Genomic DNA, 17,933 nt, shown 5'->3' on the forward strand with positions numbered 1-17,933 from the left:
TTCATATTTTATAAATTGATTTTCACATAATGCACATTAAAAAAAATTAAAATCTATTTACTAATTAAAAATAAACATATCACACTGAAGAAGTACTTCTATACTTCAAAGATAACATAAATTCCAGTTAAGTTCAGAAGAGTTATCGAATTAAAAGCAGAGAAAGATTTGTTCACACTATATTTATATTTTATTTCAATATAACAAATGGCTTGAGTCTCATGTTACTCAAACCAGTATCACACTGTGTAACTGACTTCAGCAGAGTTACTCTTGATTTACACAAGTGTAAATAAGATCAGACTATAGGCCAAAAGGTTCTGTGATTTGTTTTACCTGTATCAGGATGAATACTGAATGCTGGTAAGGCACCATCTCTACGCATCATGCCATATTTCACTCTACCATTGGCTCCTTCATCAGCATCAGTTGCCTCAACCTGCAGTACAAATGTTCCCGAAGGCTGGTTCTCCAACACAGAAGCATGTTCCCGATAATATTGACACTAGGGAAAATACTCAAACATTTCACATGCCGTTTTACTTAAATTAACATAAATAAACTATTCAGACGTTCTGAGATATGTACATTTATTGTTCCTGAATATATCTTGAATAATCCATAACTTCACTTTTTACTTTGTGATTTTTAAGCTGTATGGAGATGCTTAGTGGTCCTATTTCTTGCAAGCAAGCAAAATATTTAGACAAAGTTGTTGCTGTCACATATGCTTCTAATTTTAAGTGTCTTTTTCTCTGATAATTAATGCCTTATATAGAATGTGCACCCTGCTGCAATTTAAATGCAATGCAGTGTCAATATTTTTTTTTAAAAAAAGCTTTCAATACAAGATTGCTTTGCCAAGAATAGGTGAAGACTAACTGCACCTGATCCTTAATGAGTAGCTCACAATGCAAAATATGCAATGGTGTCCACCCATATATCTGGGTGCAGTACCAGGCTCATAATGTTTTAGCAAAGAAAACTTTAAAGTTAATCAGCATTGCTGAAAAAGCAATGTCAATTTATACTGCAGTCTCTCATAGGAACAAAACGTCTACATTAAATTCTTTATATTCAGTATTTAATAGAGATATTAAAGGATGTAACAATAGATATAACACATGAATACTGTAATAAAATAAAATAAAAACGTAAATACTCAATTAAAAATACAGTTTAACATAAAATCTTTTCAATCTCTGTCCTTCAACATAAATCTGGACTCAAATTCCCAATCAATTAAGGAAGAAGTCTGCATACATTATAGAAGCATATTTGATTATTATAGCAAGTCTACTGTATATAAAGATATTATCTATCTGAGCTGGGGATACGGCTTGTGGCATATAAACAACTATTAATTTGACATACATGACAATTTTTGTTTAGTAAAAGGTTAGGAGTTGTGCCTACACAACTCCTCACATATGACATACTGAACCCACTAAACCTTATCCTCTGAAGTTATAACACACATGACCTAATGTATTTACCTTCTGAAATATAGGTTTGTTATTGTTGACATCATCAATTCCCACGATGACCAGTGCTGTACTAGTGAGAGAGTGAGGCCCACCAGAGGCATTATCATCAGTAGCTGTGACATTAAGGATGTACTCTGTCCCCTGAAGCTTAGGAAGTGGGCCCAAGCGAAGTCGGATTAATCCTGGAAGATCAGTAACAATAGATTTTGTTTGTCTTTCTTGTTTTTCACCAATTGATAATTATTATTCCCCCACCACTAGCACTAACCACCACTTATGACTGATTTACACAAAAAGTAACTAAAGGTCTGATTTTAGTTAAACAGGTGTAACTACATGTACACACATTCTTAATCTAATTTAATATCATTCATGCGAGTGGCTTGATCCAAACCCACTGATATCAACAGAAAGTCTCGCATTGACTTAAATGGATTTGGACCACCAGGGGTGCAAGTAGGGGTAAGGTTATACTGATTTACCTAAATCCATTTCTAAATTGTAATTTTAAACTTTAAACTGTAATTGCAAGTCTCCTAACTCTGGCTACAGGGATAGTGACGTTTTTTTCCCCTAGAGTGAAATTATTTCTGCCAGTGAAACCCAGAAGTCTGAGCCAGCTTCCAAATTCAAACCCCCCACTTAATAACAGAATAACCTAGAGCTGTGTCTAAGGCTGGCTGCAAATACCCACAGGCTAGGTCTGTCTTAGTTTTGCAATCAGGTAACAGTACTGTACCTTAGGGCAAATCCTAAACCCACTTCCAGCCCAGGTAACTAGGCCAGGCACTGGGTAGATATGAAGTGGGAAGAAGAATCCTGACCCCAAAAGGCCACAGAGAATCTGTGGAGCCACTCCTTGGAGGCTACTCCAGTAGAATATCTGGAATAGCCTCTGTAGGCCTTTATGCACCCCTCACAAACAAGGCAGGGAGAACCAGAGGAGCTGCCCCCCATACTCTGACACACAGATACCCTATTATACAGTGAGATTTCTGGGGCTGCACTGTACTCTGTGGAGGCTAAGGCAGGATTTGTCCATATGGGGATAATACAACTTATTACTATACATGTAATACTATGTATGCTAATTTCTATATCATAATACTGTTTATTTTCATATGGATTTATTTCAATGAATGTAGTTATTGTGTATTTACTGCATTCTCACGTTAAACACCACCAAAATGGCCGGCTCCTCCCTACATCCCCCCAGTGGCATCACCTATCAGGCAGGACACAAAGGGACTGCCAGAGTAAGAGATGTGAAGGGTCCATTATATAAGCACATCAGACTGCAGCCATCTGAGAAAGTACAGTGAGCAGCTGCCACTCTTTTGCACCAACATCCATCAATCATGTCTATTATTTATCTGGCATGATAGAAATTGTCACAGGATCAGTGTCACTCACTTTACTTGCAAATGTCTTGTCTTTGCTTCAGCATTTATTTTCGACACATAGCTCAGCTTCACCTTGGCACTTCTGTGACAAAAGGGTATGACTATTTCTTTGACATTCTCTTATATTAAATCGCTGTAGGCTAGTGCATAAATCTTTTTAATTTCATCAAACTAACCAAAACCAAAATATATTACTGAAGAAAGCTGTCGCACCTAGATTAACTTCCAGAGACAACAGAAAACTAATCTGGAAGCATTCACTACACAGTCTCACACATGTACCGACTGGGCCTGAGGTGCTAAGGGACAGATTATTAAAGATATTTAGGCACGTAAAGATGCAGATAGTCACTGGGATTTTCAGAAACACCTGACTGAAATCAAGTGCTTTTGAAAATCCCACTAGATGCCTCTGCATCTTTAGGCGCCTAAATACCTTTAAATTCTGTCCCTAAGAGCCTGCAACTCCCATCTGAAGTTGGGATGGGTTCAGTCCCCAGATTTGCAGCAGTTTCCTGCAGCATGTTAAATGGCATATATTTTTGGAACATTTCTGTTAAGTTTGAAATATGTTCAGAACTGTAACATTAATATTGCAAAAACACTATTTGCATTGAAATTAAAAACTTTCATGCTAAGTGAAACCCTATGACAGTGAAATGAACCCATAGAAAGAGCTATTATAGCTTTCTTCCCTGTGCTCAGCAGCCAGAGCTCACAGTTTGCAAAGACTCAGGGTCACATTCTGACAGCAGTTAAATCAGGTTTAATTAGGGCTGTCAAACGATTAAAAATTAACTGCGATTAATCACACTGTTGAAGAATAATAGAATACTATTTATTTAAATATTTTTGGATGTTTTCTCATTTTCAAATATATTGATTTCAATTACCACACAGAATATAAAGTGTACAGTGCTCATTTTATATTATTATTTTTATTACAAATATTTGCATAGTAAAAATCAAAATAAATAGTATTTTTCAATTCACCTAATGCAAATAATGTAGTGCAATCTCTTTATCGTGAAAGTTGAACTTACAAATGTAGAATTATGTACAAAAAACTTACTGCACTCAAAAATAAAACAATGTAAAACTTCAGAGCCTACAAGTCCACTCAGTCCTACTTCTTGTTCAGCCAAATCGCTCAGACAAACAAGTTTGTTTACATTTGCAGGAGATACTGCTGCCTGCTTCTTGCTTACAATGTCATCTGAAAGTGAGAACAGGCATTCGAATGGCACTGTTGTAGCCAGCGTCACAAGATATTTACGTGCCAGACGTGCTAAAGATTCATATGTCCCTTCATGCTTCAACCACCATTCCAGAGGACATGCATCCATGCCAATGAAGGGTTTATGCACATTGGTTTCTACATGCAATTTTGGTTACTTGACAGAGCCACTAATTCAGGACAGGATAGCCTGTGGCACTTGGAATCACCACCTGTGGAGCATCTGCTCTGGGAAGGCAATCTCGTATTAGACAATGCTTAGACATGGGGCATGCAGCAGAAGCTTCAAGATAAAGAATGAAAGCCCTAGGAGGCATTACAACCCCCTCAGTACATGCAGGGAGACAACAGCAAAGGAAAGCAGGCAGCCAAGGTACCACACCCATAGCAAGAAGCATTTGTTGTGGGAGACAGCCTGAGCAGGTAAAGGAGAAGTGCCATGTACTAGGAGAGCATTGCAAGGAATGGGGCGAGATGAACCATTTTAGCAAGGCATGCAGGAGCACAGGAAGTCTCAGAAGGATTCAATCAGATTTGTACAAGAGGGGAATGGCATACCAGACAGTGGTGATGACACCATGACTCTCTTCTTGAGTCTGAGAGCATATTAGGTTCAGGAAAGCAACAAGGGACAATAGCAACTTCCGCGCATGCATCGGTTGTAAAAGGGAAATGCCATGTGCGGGGCTTCCTACAGTGTGATTCCTCAGGGTGAACTGGACTCGAACACACCCCTTACAAAGAGCAAATACAATTTAATAATGTACAGTAAGAGTATAACGCAGCCTGTAGGAAAATGTGACTTAGTAACTATCCCAAAATATAAGAGATGGTACCCACTGACGTTTGTGGTGATGGCATGTAAGCACATACAAGGGAATACAGCCATGGATCTGATAAGCCATGGATCTGATCAGGGTACAGCATCAGAATTTTACAGCTGCAGCGCAAGAAGCAAAAGGAGTCTCATGGACAACAGAGACCATTTCAGAAGCATATGGGGATGTTTTCAAAGGTGACACGTGCCTCAAAGGAAAGCTGCAACTGGAAGTAGGCCCCAGAGTGGAATCTGTGCTTACCACAAAGGAAAATTCCAGTGGCACTATGTAATCCAGTATACAAGGAGCTCAAAAGTTGGCAGAGCAGGGGTATATCAGCTTCTGTAGAGGCCAATATAGCCTGGGTAAGCAGCATAGGGGTGATAAAGAAGCCAAGAGGCAAACTGTACATCAGCATAGACCCAAAGCCACTGAACCAGGCAAGTAAAGATGTCACTATCCATTGCCAACAATTGATGACATCTTGATAGAACTCTCCAAAGCCAGAATCTTTACAATCTGTAATCTTTGTAGTTTTGGCACATAAGCTTGGATAAACAGTCAAGAATGATGATAATCTTTGCAACCCAACTTGGTTGGTACAGATGGCTGTGCATGTGAATGCACATAAGCTTATCACCAGAGATGTTCCAGAGAAATTTCACCTAAGTGCTGAACGCATTGCCTGGGATGAAAATAATTGCAGAACAGATCTTCATTGTAGGCAAAGGGAGCAATGATACAGAAATTGAATGAGACCATGACAGAAAACTACAAGCTTTTCTTCAGTGATGTAGAGACAAGAACATAAGACTCAACCCAGAAAAAAATGTGACTCAAACAGTGTGAGATGACATACACTGGACATCTGCTCACAGGAGAGGGACTAAAAGCAGAATCCAACAAGATCAAGGCAGTCAGAGCTATGCCAGCTCCAGTGGATGTGAAACGGATATGGCACTTTATTGGAATGACAAATTTTCTGTCCAAGTTCTATCCATACCTGGCTGCAGAAGAAGAACACAATGCAGGATGTTGACTAATGCTCAGAGGTACCCAATAGTAAACATTTGACGTGCTGAAACAAATGATAAAAGATGCCCCTGTCCTGAAGTACCACCAGCCAGAAGAAACATTGACACTCCAGTGTAATACCTCTGAGAAAGAACTGGGTATAGTTTTTTGCAGGAGCAGCCAACAGAGCCCTGTCAGAGGACATGTCCAATTAGAAAAAGGGACATGTCCAATTAGAAAAAGAACTTCTGGCTATTGTATTTGGAGTCCAGCAATTCCATTAGTACATCTATGGCAACTCAATAATAGTGCAATCAGACCACACTCCCCTAGAGACAATCATAGCAAAGCCTCTTCTTAGTGCTCCAGAGAGATTGCAGCACATGTTGATTCAACTTCAGCACTACCAGACAGAGATCAGATACTGTTCAGAATGACTACTTAGTGGACATCGAGGCATATATACCCAGCATCAGTGAGTTGGGAGAGGGGAATTAGGACACTAAAACCATTAACATGCTGCACTATCTCCCCAGTTTCAACAGCAGAGCTGATAGATATCAAAGAGGCTACAGAAAAGGACATCCAACCACAGGCAGTCAAGACTGCGATACTAACAGGGAGGCCAGAAGACAAAAGCCAAGTACCAGTTGGAGCAGAACAACATTTTCAGATTGAAGATGAGATGAGTGTGCAGGGTGGAATTATATTTCAAGGGCAGAGAGCTATTGTCCCTTCCTCATTATGTAATGATGTCATACAAAAAATACACATCTCACACCTGGGCATTGACAGCTGTCTTAAGCAGGCCCAAGAGTGTGTTTACTGGCCGGGAACATATACACAACTACACTTCTTGATAGTAAGGCATGACACCTGCTTGTCATATGAGAGCTGTCCACCCAATCATGGGGAAAGCGGGGAGCAGACTTATTCACCTTCAATGAAAAGCGATACTTGATTACTATAGACTGCTATTCAAATTTTTGGGAGGTCAATGCCTTTCCTGATACAAAAAATAAGGTGGTGATTGGCAAACTGAAGGCCCGCTTTGTGAGATATGGCATTCTGGACACAGACCCCCAATTCTGGACACAGACCCCACAGACCCCTGACAACAGACCCCAATTTGCCTCAGAAAAATTCAAGGATTTTGCAAGCAAATGGGAGTTGAAGCACCACACCTCCTCCCCAGCCAAGGTGGAACCAGCTATGAAAACAGCTAAGAGACTGTTACACAAGACTATGCCTTGTGATTCAGATCCTCAGCATTCTGGTACACAGGAATACCCCAACACAGGGGTACCAAAACAGTCCAGCACAGGCAATGATGGGGAGAAGGACAAAACTCCGCTACCAGTCAGGGCCGCCCAGAGGATTCAGGGGGTCTTCAGCAGCTCGGGTCCTTCCGCTCTGGGTCTTCGGGGCACTTCGCCGAAGACATGGAGCGGAAGAACCCCCGCCGCCAAATTGTCGCCGAAGACCCGGAGCAGAAGAAGCAGTGGTGGGTCTTCGGGGGTGGGTCCTTCACTCCAGGTATGTTCGGCGGCACTGAAGGACCCGCCGCCAAAGTGCCGCCAAAAATTATCCTGGGGAACCCTGAAAACTCTCCTGGGGGCCCCTGAAAACTCTCATGGGGGCCCCTGTGGGCCCAGGGCAAATTGCCCCACTTGCCCACCTCTCTGGGCAGCCCTGGTACCAGTGAAAGGAGACCTGTTCCAGCCTGAAGTATAGAGATAACATTGAGAGGAGATGGCCAACAATCAGAAAAAGCAGCACTAGAGTACAACAGGTCAGCTAAGAACCTACCAGCCCTGGAGACAGGCATTCCTGTGGGGATCCACCCACTAGAGAGACACCAGAAGGAATGGGCTAAAGGATCTGCAAGGGGTGCAGTGGGATTCACATCATATGAGGTGACTTCAGAAGAGAGACAAGTGACAGACTCAAGGAGCTCAAGCTATTTAGCTTAACAAAGAGAAGGTTAAGGGGTGACTTGATAACAGTCTATAAATACCTACACAGGGAACAAATATTTAATAATGAGCTCTTCAATCTAGCAGAGAAAGGTAAAACACAATCCAATGACCAGAAGTTGAAGATAGATAAATTCAGACTGGAAATAAGGCATACATTTTTAACAGTGAGAGTAATTACCCAGTGGAACAATTTATCACAGGTGGTTGTGGATTCTTCACCACTGACAATTTTTAAATCAAGATTGGATGTTCTTCTAAAAGAAGTAGGAATTATTTTGAGGGAGTTCTATGGCCTGTGCTGTATGATCACAATTTTCCCTTCTGGCCTTAGAATCTATACATTCAAAGGAACAGGAAGCACTTATGAGCCAGCAGCCCAGAGAGAGCCTACAGAGATACAGCGGTTATCACAGAACAGAGAGACGGAAAACCACCGGAAAGGAGGAGACTGCAAAGACAGATAGTTTGCCAGACTTGGAGTCAGTGAGACAGAGATAGGTCACTCCTGGTATGGTGACATGTTGAGGAGACCTAACTATTTGGAAGACTATGAAACCATCTGAATCTGTGGTAAAGAGGAGACTTCAACTCAGATATGTGTTAGCAACCTCTGTCCGAAAGAACATGTGTGGGGCTCTGGGCACAAGCTACGTTTTTAATGTTTATATAAATTTTTTATAAAACAGGGAAGATGAATCATGATCAGTGGAAATGGAGTCAGAGGGCCCAGGTTTCCTGCAGTGACTTTTATCAAGGGAACACCAGGAAAACAGGGAATGCAAGGAGCTGGACTAGAAGCAATGCAGCCACATGGACAGAGCAGTGAACAGGGTTTAATAAAGTTCTACTTGTTCAATTTAACCTTCATTCAGCTTCATTCTTTGCTAATAAAACATGTCTGCTGGCTCTCTTCAAGAGGTGAATTTCACCTAAGGGAGCACAAGGACTACCACACTGTGTCTGGTCCCTCACTGGATGCACAAGTGGCAAGGAGACTCCTTGTGCCCTTTTCTTCTCTGGTTATAAACAAGCTCTAAGTGAATGGACAGTGTCAGTACAAGGAGGACTTAAGGCTATGTTAGCATTATAAGTACTGGATATGGTACTATTCAGTTCAATAAAATGCTGTCCTCAATAATGCAAAACCACGGACCCTGCAGTCCTTATTCAGTCCTTCATTTGGCCCATTCCAACAAGTCAACAAGATTTTTGCCTATTTCAGGACTGCACGATGAGGTCTTAACATGGACAGTATGCATCTATACCAGCATATGCTAAATCAGACAGTATAGTGCAATATCTTTGCACATCACAGTATACAGGTTATACTTTCTGACATCATTTTGTCTTTTTGACAAGAATGTTAGCGACCAAGAAAACAGCCACTCATATATTCAATATCAGATGAAAACAGTGCACATGGCACAAAGCTCTTCATGGCAATTCAAATCCCACACCGATTTTTGGAATATAATTTTTAGGAACATAAGTCATTCATTTCCTAGATAGCATTTTTTCCAGTTCCTTGGCTGAATGCTTTGGTAACTATGGAACTGAGACACAGCATATGTTTGCAGACAATGCAGTGAACAAACAGCCAGGCATGTTATAAAGTTGTTAGGAAAATGATATACATTAAACCCAAGTTAAGGAAGGAAGGATGGATTGTAAAGGTAGAAGAGTTAGATTATTTTTTACCGCATACTCTTATTGGTATTGTAGCAGCTCAACAAAAACAGGATATCCCACCAAATAATTTTTACAGTTGCTAGCTATTAGAGACTGAATTCAACGTGCTGGTGTTTGAAAATAAACTGAAAACTTTCAATATTGCAGACAGAATAGCAATGGCAAATTTATCGTTACCTTTCTGAGGGTCAATAACAAAGTTTCCCTTTTGATTCCCTGCTACAATGTCATAAGTCACACCATCACCATCAGGGTCTATAGCACTGACTGCAGCAATCAACGTATTTGGGCCTGCATCTTCAGAAACAAAACTCCTGTAGCTGTTAAAAAGAATTGTAGTGAGAAATTACAACATATGATGAAAAAGTCAAATTAAAATATATGTACAACTGAATGTATGTTTTAGAGCAGCATTTATTGACTGTTTAAATGTAATGTAGAGGTTTATAGTTTAATGAATAATGCAATTAAGCTGATGAGATATTCTACCTTGTTAACCAGTGAAACAATAAAAGTTGGACATCACATCAATCAATCAACAGACTCTTTCTGCTTTTCCCTTTAGTGGATTTCCCTTGCAAACTTCTAGGAAAAAGAAAGTTTACCTTCAACAAGGATTTGAGTGAAATGTGGGTTTCACCATTTTATCTACACACACACAGAACAAATGGAGAATGGACATATGAATGTCAGGTTATAATGTACCACACATTATACATGGGACCAGGGTACAGGGGTCATCATCATAGTTTATCACTCCAAAACCACAACCAAGACCTGGTGTCATCACTTATCTCAAACAGCTCCTCGGGAGTGCAAGATGTTGACAGAGGGAACTGTACCAGGCTGTGTCCAAGTGTTTGTCTAGGCTCTCCACATTCACATTTGGGGTCATCCCTCAACTTCCACTTGGTGAAATTATCACCAGTTTTTCCCATCCGAGCTCTCACTCAGTTTAGAGTACACTAGGATTTTTGTTCAAAATACAAAAAACAAAAAGAAAAGAAAAAACCAACAACCCATCCCAAACCGCTAAACTATGAGTAAACGAAAAGCAGTAGCTCCACCACTCTTGGAAAGGATATCCTGTCCTGCTATCTGCCCACACAGCCAGCTCTGATCAACCCTGGCTATCTCTGACCCACCCTCCACCTTTCAGACAATTAGTACTCACGGAAGCTCCAGCATGCAGTAAGGATTATGGTATCCATTAGGATTCTGGCCAGCACTTGTGCAGGGCAGGAAGGGGGGAGCAGGGATAGGAATAGTCTCCAAGGGATAGGAATAGTCTTCCCTGTAATAATGTGAGTTCTCACTTCTAGTTGATACATTTTCTCCCACTAACATAAAGTATGTTACAAATGTAAGTTATCTAGCATGTGTAGAGTAAAGAATTCTTTCAGATGGAGCAGTGATTGGAACCTATACAGACATAGTACTTGTTCACTTTGAGACTGATGATGAAGTCCTGCAAAACTTCCCAATAAGAATTTTTAGGAAATAAAATATTTTTTTATAAAATTTACAAGCTTGAACTTTTTGCACTACAGATTAATGACTCATTCTTGTTCCTGCTTATATTAATGGAAATTTTGTCAGCAGCTTATCTCATGAGATTTCTGACATATTGGGATACATCCAGAAAAAAGACTTCTTCTAGTTTTGGATCTGACCCAAAACCAGGACTCCTGAAGAGCATTTGGATACAGGAATTCAAATATTAAAAATAAAAACTCAGGGAGGGAGATGTTGGATATGAGGCACCATTTCAGGTTGATCTCCATTTTAAAAAAATCTAATTTTGTTGCTACCATTTGAAGTAGCTATCCTACAAAGAATGATGACTCACAGGACCAAATTCTGTAGGAATGTCTAAGGATGTATAAGTTGGACTCAGACCCCATTAGTCTTACTTCCTCTGATTTGCCAACGTGTGAGTGAATGTAAAAGATTCTGTGTTGGTATGATTTATATGGTGAGGAGCTGGAAGAAGATATAAGGAAGGGGAAGCTTACTTTAGCATACATGCTTTTATATGCTACTCTTCATTTCTTTTCTTGCTTCACTTGTCTCTTCTGGACATGATGTGTGAATTACACCAGCTTAGATTTACTACCAAATTCAGAGGTGATAAGTAAGGGTGAGTATAGTCTAAGTGTGTTTAAGTGAGCAAGTCTAAATTTAAATCAACCTATGGAATTCTAAACTGGTAGGACATATATGCTGAAAGAACCAGAAGAAGGTTCAAGACTAACTCGGACTATTCAGATTCATCAATGAAGAATGTTTCCCACAATCTTTTGAAATCATCTCTAAATTCTGTGGTTAGGAACCAAACTTAAGGACTCATTTTACTGGGAGTATGAAATTTATGAGCTAAATCCTTGTGTAGTGTAAATCAGCGCAAGTCCACTCATTTCAATGAAGCTATGCCTATTTAAACCAGGTAAAGGGCTGGCCCTCTGAGCATGTCTCAGTTCCTGTGATAACTTAGGGATGTCAAGATGTAAAAAGATAAGAACAATATTTTCATAGTTTTAAAAACGTCTTATATATTTACATTGTTTGAGAAAACTCGGGTGCTTCATCATTCATGTTTGAAACGTGGATTCTAACAGTTGCTGTCCCAGTCTTTGGCTCTTCTCCTTTATCTACAGCCATAATTATAAATTCATAAAGATGGCTGGGCTGCTCATAGTCCAACTGTGTTGCTGGGAAGATAGTACCATGTGAAGAAATGCTAAAATCTGGACTCAAAGTGTAATATAATATTTCAGCGTTTTCTTCTGAATCACAGTCGCTGGCTGTCACTATTAAAACAGAAGAAAAAGACAACTCCTAGATTAAGGTCTAAGGATTAAAATGATAAAAACTTTAATACACAAATTAATGAATGACATAAAATAACAGTAATAACATTTATTTTAACATGTGGTGCTTGAAATATCTTTTTAAGTAGTATAGGATATAGCATATTTCATACTGATTAACTATGGTTTGAACACAAGCTGTAAAAAAAGCACATTTTTTACTTCAACACTCAATATTTATATCTACAAGTAATCCTTCAGAGTAAGGCATTCAATTGCTTGGCTACTTCCACCCATTGTTATGCTTTTGTCTGCTAAATAGCCCTCTACTATCAAAAGTCTTCTTCCTATGTAGGTACTTATATTCTCATGCCCACCTGATTTGCACCACTCACCCAAATTTACTTTGTCCCCAACAGGCTTGCCTCCTGCAAACACATGATTAGCTTCATATACAAGAGTGGTCGTACAGAGTTCAATTAGACTACTCAAGTATAAAATTAAATATGCTCTTAAATACACAATCTAAAGTAACACATTACTAGATTATAAATTTCATTTCCCATTCAAGAGATCGGTTTTCAATTATCTAATAATTTGCTATTTTAACCTGTGTATACTTTTCAAATCATAGGAAAACTTAACTGAAGGAATAGCCTTAAACACAAATGCAATTGTTTATTTTGATGTAAATCTGCTTTTCTTCCAGACTCTGCCCTTATTTATATAAATACTTTGATTTTTTTTTTTTGCCATTTCATGCATTACACAGAACTGCATAATTTAAAAGTGATTTATTTGGTTATTTGGCAAAATTTTGCTCCCCTCACTCACCTAAACACAAATGCATACACGCAAAAGGCCCTGAATACAGGAGAACTGGTGTAGTTCAGTGGAATGGGATGGGGAGGATACAGCATGTGGACAGCCCACAGAGGCTCTGTGCACCATGGAGCTGTGTTCCATGAGGATTCCCTCTGTCCCAGTACACAGGGTGGTTTCAAAGGTGCACAGAAGAGATGGGTTGATGGACTCACAACTTCTGACCATCTCCATCCTTCAGAAACAGAGACAGCAGCTGCTGGGCTACTGCAACTCTGAGGATGTAATAGCAGCCACAGCATCTGCACTGCCACTTCATAATCCTACAGAAAAGATTTGTTTCCTTCCTTTCTCCTCCCTCTCCCAGCTTCTTTCAGCTGTGCACAGGGCAGAGCAGTTTATGCTTGTGAACCAATTCTGCAAGGTGCCAAGTACCTCCTCAAAGCTTTTGCGCATCCCACCCTAGAATTGACGGCTTGGTGCTTCAGAGGGAAAATTCTAATTAGCAGCAGAAAACAATTCTCATACTGACTGTAGTGAATAGATTTTAAAGTGCTAACCTTGCAGAAGTACAGTTGTCATGGGAACTGTTTCAGGAACATTGTCTTTGCTGTAGATTGACTGCTGGAATTCTGGGGCACAATCATTCTCATCTGTGATTACAACCAAAACCTGAATGGAAGAAATGAGAGCATTAAGTAGTATCAAAGAGGATCAGAGCCATGTCTTCACTGGTATAGATATATCTGATGCAAGGATTTTCCAAAAATAATCATCTTAGAGGATTTCAGAAGCTATAGCCCATAGGAAAAGCCATTTTTTTAGATTGTTCATTTCCTGCTGAGAACTGTCTTTATGTTAGACAGAAATTCTTAAGTAGTCGCAACTGTCATATCCAAAAATTCTTCTACTGCAAGATTTTTCCATTTTTTCCTCATGGACATTGACTGCTATTTTCCTATTTAATTACAGGGCCAATGGATTCTCCGTTTTCTTAGCATTCTTTTTCACTAGTGCATCTTGCAATACATTTTTATTATTTCTACCACTGTAAATACTAAAGCAACTAATTCTTCTGCCAAGCATATTACACTTTTAACAGTATAAATTTGCTGAGACCAGATTTTTAACTCAAAGACACTGGTGTAAATCAGGAGGTAAAAATATGGACTAGAGGTCAAATTCTGACTCCTAATGGTATTATAAAATGTTTTCATTCCCCTAAAACAAATATTATGGGTTTAATTCTCCTCTAACTTAGACCAATGCAAATCAGGAGTACCTCCACAGAAGCCAATGAAGCTACACCAGTGTAAAGAGATTGTAAGTAAAATTAGAATCACACACTATGTATTCACAAAGCCACCTCATTGTCCTCTTTCAAATACTATCTTAAAACTCTTCTCTGCTGAGATGCCTATAAAACAATCAACAAAGGTTATCAGCAGACTGTATGCTCAGACCTCTGCTTACCATGCTGGCCAATGTCATCTCATTGTTTCCTTGTGTTCCCCTGTCTTTTTATTGTGTCCCCGTTGTCTCGCATCTTATACTTAAATTGTAAGCTCTTTGGGGCAGGGAATGTGTCTTTGTTACATGACTGTACAGTGCTTAGCACAAGTTCCTGGTCTCTAATAAATAAATAATTTATGTACACTTCTGCTAATCTGTATTTCAATGATTTTTTCACCTTTAGAAAGACTTTTAAGAGTACTGTGACTTGATGTCTTGTAGATACAATATATGCATTAAAAATTACCATTCCTTCATTACTTATAAGATTGTTCCCCATTCTTTAAGATAAAAATCATTCTGTGTTCATATTCTCTGCTTTTTAAATGAAAATGCTGTAGAATATACACCATGCTCTGTATGCCAGTTTAGAACAAGGATACTGGCATCACTTCTGGACTGGTGATATTTCTTCCCCTCTGAGCAGGCAAGGGCTGGGCATTGTGCAGAGTCAGTAAACTCATCTCCTGAAGAGGAAGGAAGCATCTTACATGAATGGATCATTTCAGGAGCAGCATTAATGGGCTCTTGCCTCAACCAGAGACAGGGACACAACACAAAGACTAGGAGTACAGTGGGACAGAATGTGAGGTAGAAAGGAGGGCATGGGAACTAAAGCGATGAAGAATCTGGAAGAACCTGGATAAAGTGCAGGAAAATCATGGCTGTCCTGATCAAAGCAGAAGGATGTGGTGTTACCTCAGCTACACTGCTAAACTGCTCTTGGCTTTCTGTTGCTCCGATCAGAAGCAAGTATTGGTGCTGGTCACTCTCATAATCCACACTTCGAGTCAAGCTGATCTCTCCTGTCGCCTGACGGATGCTGAACAGGCCACTAGGATTAGTTAGCAAATTGTAGTTCAGGGAATTGTTTTGATATGACAAAGCAGAGACTGTAAGAAATCTGGATCAAAATGAAAAGCAAAAAGCGAAGAGAAAAGACATCAGCACAAAATTACCATTTTCCTCTCTGATGTTCTTATCCACAAAAATAAACCTCTTATATTTATTTTCCCTAACATTGTGATGTTGAGTATTAGAATTCTGAAATACCAGAATATGGCAAAAATGCAATAAATTGCAAACCCAGTCCTGCATGCCTGATGTAAGCAAAACTCACTGTAGTAAATGAGGATTGTATCTCAAGACTACAGGACTGGATGCTATTTTTATAAAATGCTCCTCAGACCTGCTATCTTGAGGCAAAACAGGTAAAAGCTAGAACCTTGGGAATATGATATACTAAGGATTAAAAATCCATCCAGGCTATAAAGGGAGGATTTTGTTTTAGTTTTAACTGAATTTGCTTAGTCTGCCATGACAACATGTTGCAATGATTTTCAGTTAGGGAAATAAAGTTAAATCAAGAGCCAAAGGATTTAGCCTAATAAGGAAACAGTTAATTTCCTGTCCTGATCAGAGGATCTTAATGTTTGAAGAGCTAGCTGCTACAAAAGGAAAAAGCAGGTCAGTAATACAGTATATTTAAGATATAAGGCCATATGAAGGACCTTAAAAGATAAAAGTGAGATTCTTTAAATCTGCTATCCTGTTTCCAATAAAATCGATGGGGGTCATGTACTGACTTCAGTGGGAAAGGGACAGAGTCAAAGTAGCACACTACTTCACTCACTCATAGTGAGCTACTAGTGGCCCATATCAGTTTTTTAAATAGGGGCCAATATATTTATATGGGAGAACCTTCAAAGTTCAATTCCTTTAAAATAAATACCCAGAACTATGGATCTGAACTTTATTAGTATTTTGAAAACCTCTTGATCTGCAAAACTAAGTAATGTTGTCTTACAACATTTTCAAAAAAATGTATTCTCAATTTGACCTCTTTTGTTGGTGCATGCTGTCAGTGCTGATCGTGTTGAGGTTTGTGACCATCTTTAACTTTGTAGATATTTAATACAATTTTAAAAGAAGAAAAATTACAAAAGAAACATTTTGAGTATTTCAAATAGAAAATACATCCCTCAGCCATTTGTTGCCTGATCATGCAAGGTGCTAAGAGCCTTGTGAAAGAAGATTCCCCCAAGCTCCAAGGAAGAGCAGGATCAGGCCCTTGATTTGCATGAGATGGCGAATAAAAACATTATACCTTTCAATAAATTATTAATGATTCCATTGCAAATACGTTACTAAGGTGGTGGGTATGGTTTGGTTCTAATCCTATAGAAAGTGCAATTGCTCTCTTAGACTGGGACAAATGCTGTTTGATAATGCCGAGAGCACATCCACTTGTTTTCAGTGCTCCCATTTCAGCATGCAATAGCTTTAATGCTTTTATATACACCAAATGTTGGTGTGCAAATGCAATTACATGCCCAGTTATTTGTGTGTTTGCCAATTTGCCAAACACATAGGCACAGTGTTTTCTGTTCCTTTAAGATATAGGCATTCAGAAGTGGGTCCTTATGAGTTTCATAATCATTCTCTGTGAGCAATATTTATACAATCTTTTCCAGTTTGGATTTTTGTACCATTCATAGCACAGAAATCATCCCATGAGGATTTGCAGAGATTGATACATCTCAGTTTATATGAGTACTTTCTTCCCGAATACTTGCATACTGCTGGCAATGACTTCTTTCAGAAGATCTGATATTGTGGTTGAAATTTTGAGGTATTGCCAAAGGTTGTGATAGGTCATATCTTGTTTGTTTTATTTATTATTTGTATTACTATAGCACCTAGCAGCCCTAATCATGGACCAGGACCTCATTGTGCTAGACCAGGGATCAGCAACTTTTGGCACATGGCCTGCCAGAGTAAGCCCCCTGGCGGGCCGGGCCAGTTTGTTTACTTGCTGCGTCCACAGGTCCGGCCGATAGTGGCTCCCACTGGCCGCGGTTTGCCACTCCCGGCCAATGGGGACTGCGGGATGTGGCGGCCAGCACAGCCCTTAGCCTGCGCCGCTTCCCACAGCCCCCATTGGCCTGGGACGGCGAACCGCAGCCAGTGGGAGCTGCGATCGGCCGAACCTGTGGACGCAGCAAGTAAACAAACTGGCCCGGTCTGCCAGTGGGCTTACTCTGCGCAAATTATGATGTCAGAATTTTTGGTGATATGTACACTGGCATGATAAGACAACAGAATGGAAAATCAAATGACCAAGCTTTGTGGTATCTTCATTTTTGCCCAGCAAGGAAAGCA

At 39.7% G+C, this 17,933-nt stretch overlaps 1 protein-coding gene across 1 annotated transcript in view; it reads right to left on the minus strand.

Annotated features, from left to right (window-relative positions):
* The window catches only part of LOC311529056 (neural-cadherin-like), a gene marked incomplete at its 3' end in the record, with an annotated part of 107,034 nt that overhangs the window by 52,464 nt on the left and 36,637 nt on the right, over positions 1-17,933 (minus strand). The window contains exons 4-9 of the mRNA XM_084644723.1: positions 15,471-15,675; positions 13,820-13,931; positions 12,188-12,437; positions 9,805-9,947; positions 1,497-1,669; positions 337-505 (exon numbers count right to left, since the gene is read on the minus strand). Coding sequence (XP_084500849.1) covers positions 337-505; positions 1,497-1,669; positions 9,805-9,947; positions 12,188-12,437; positions 13,820-13,931; positions 15,471-15,675 — 1,052 coding nt within the window. The remainder of the gene's footprint in view (positions 1-336; positions 506-1,496; positions 1,670-9,804; positions 9,948-12,187; positions 12,438-13,819; positions 13,932-15,470; positions 15,676-17,933) is intronic.

The sequence above is a fragment of the Lepidochelys olivacea genome (genome assembly GCF_965140295.1).
Source record: "Lepidochelys olivacea isolate rLepOli2 genome assembly, chromosome: 12".
Classification (NCBI taxonomy): domain Eukaryota; kingdom Metazoa; phylum Chordata; order Testudines; family Cheloniidae; genus Lepidochelys; species Lepidochelys olivacea.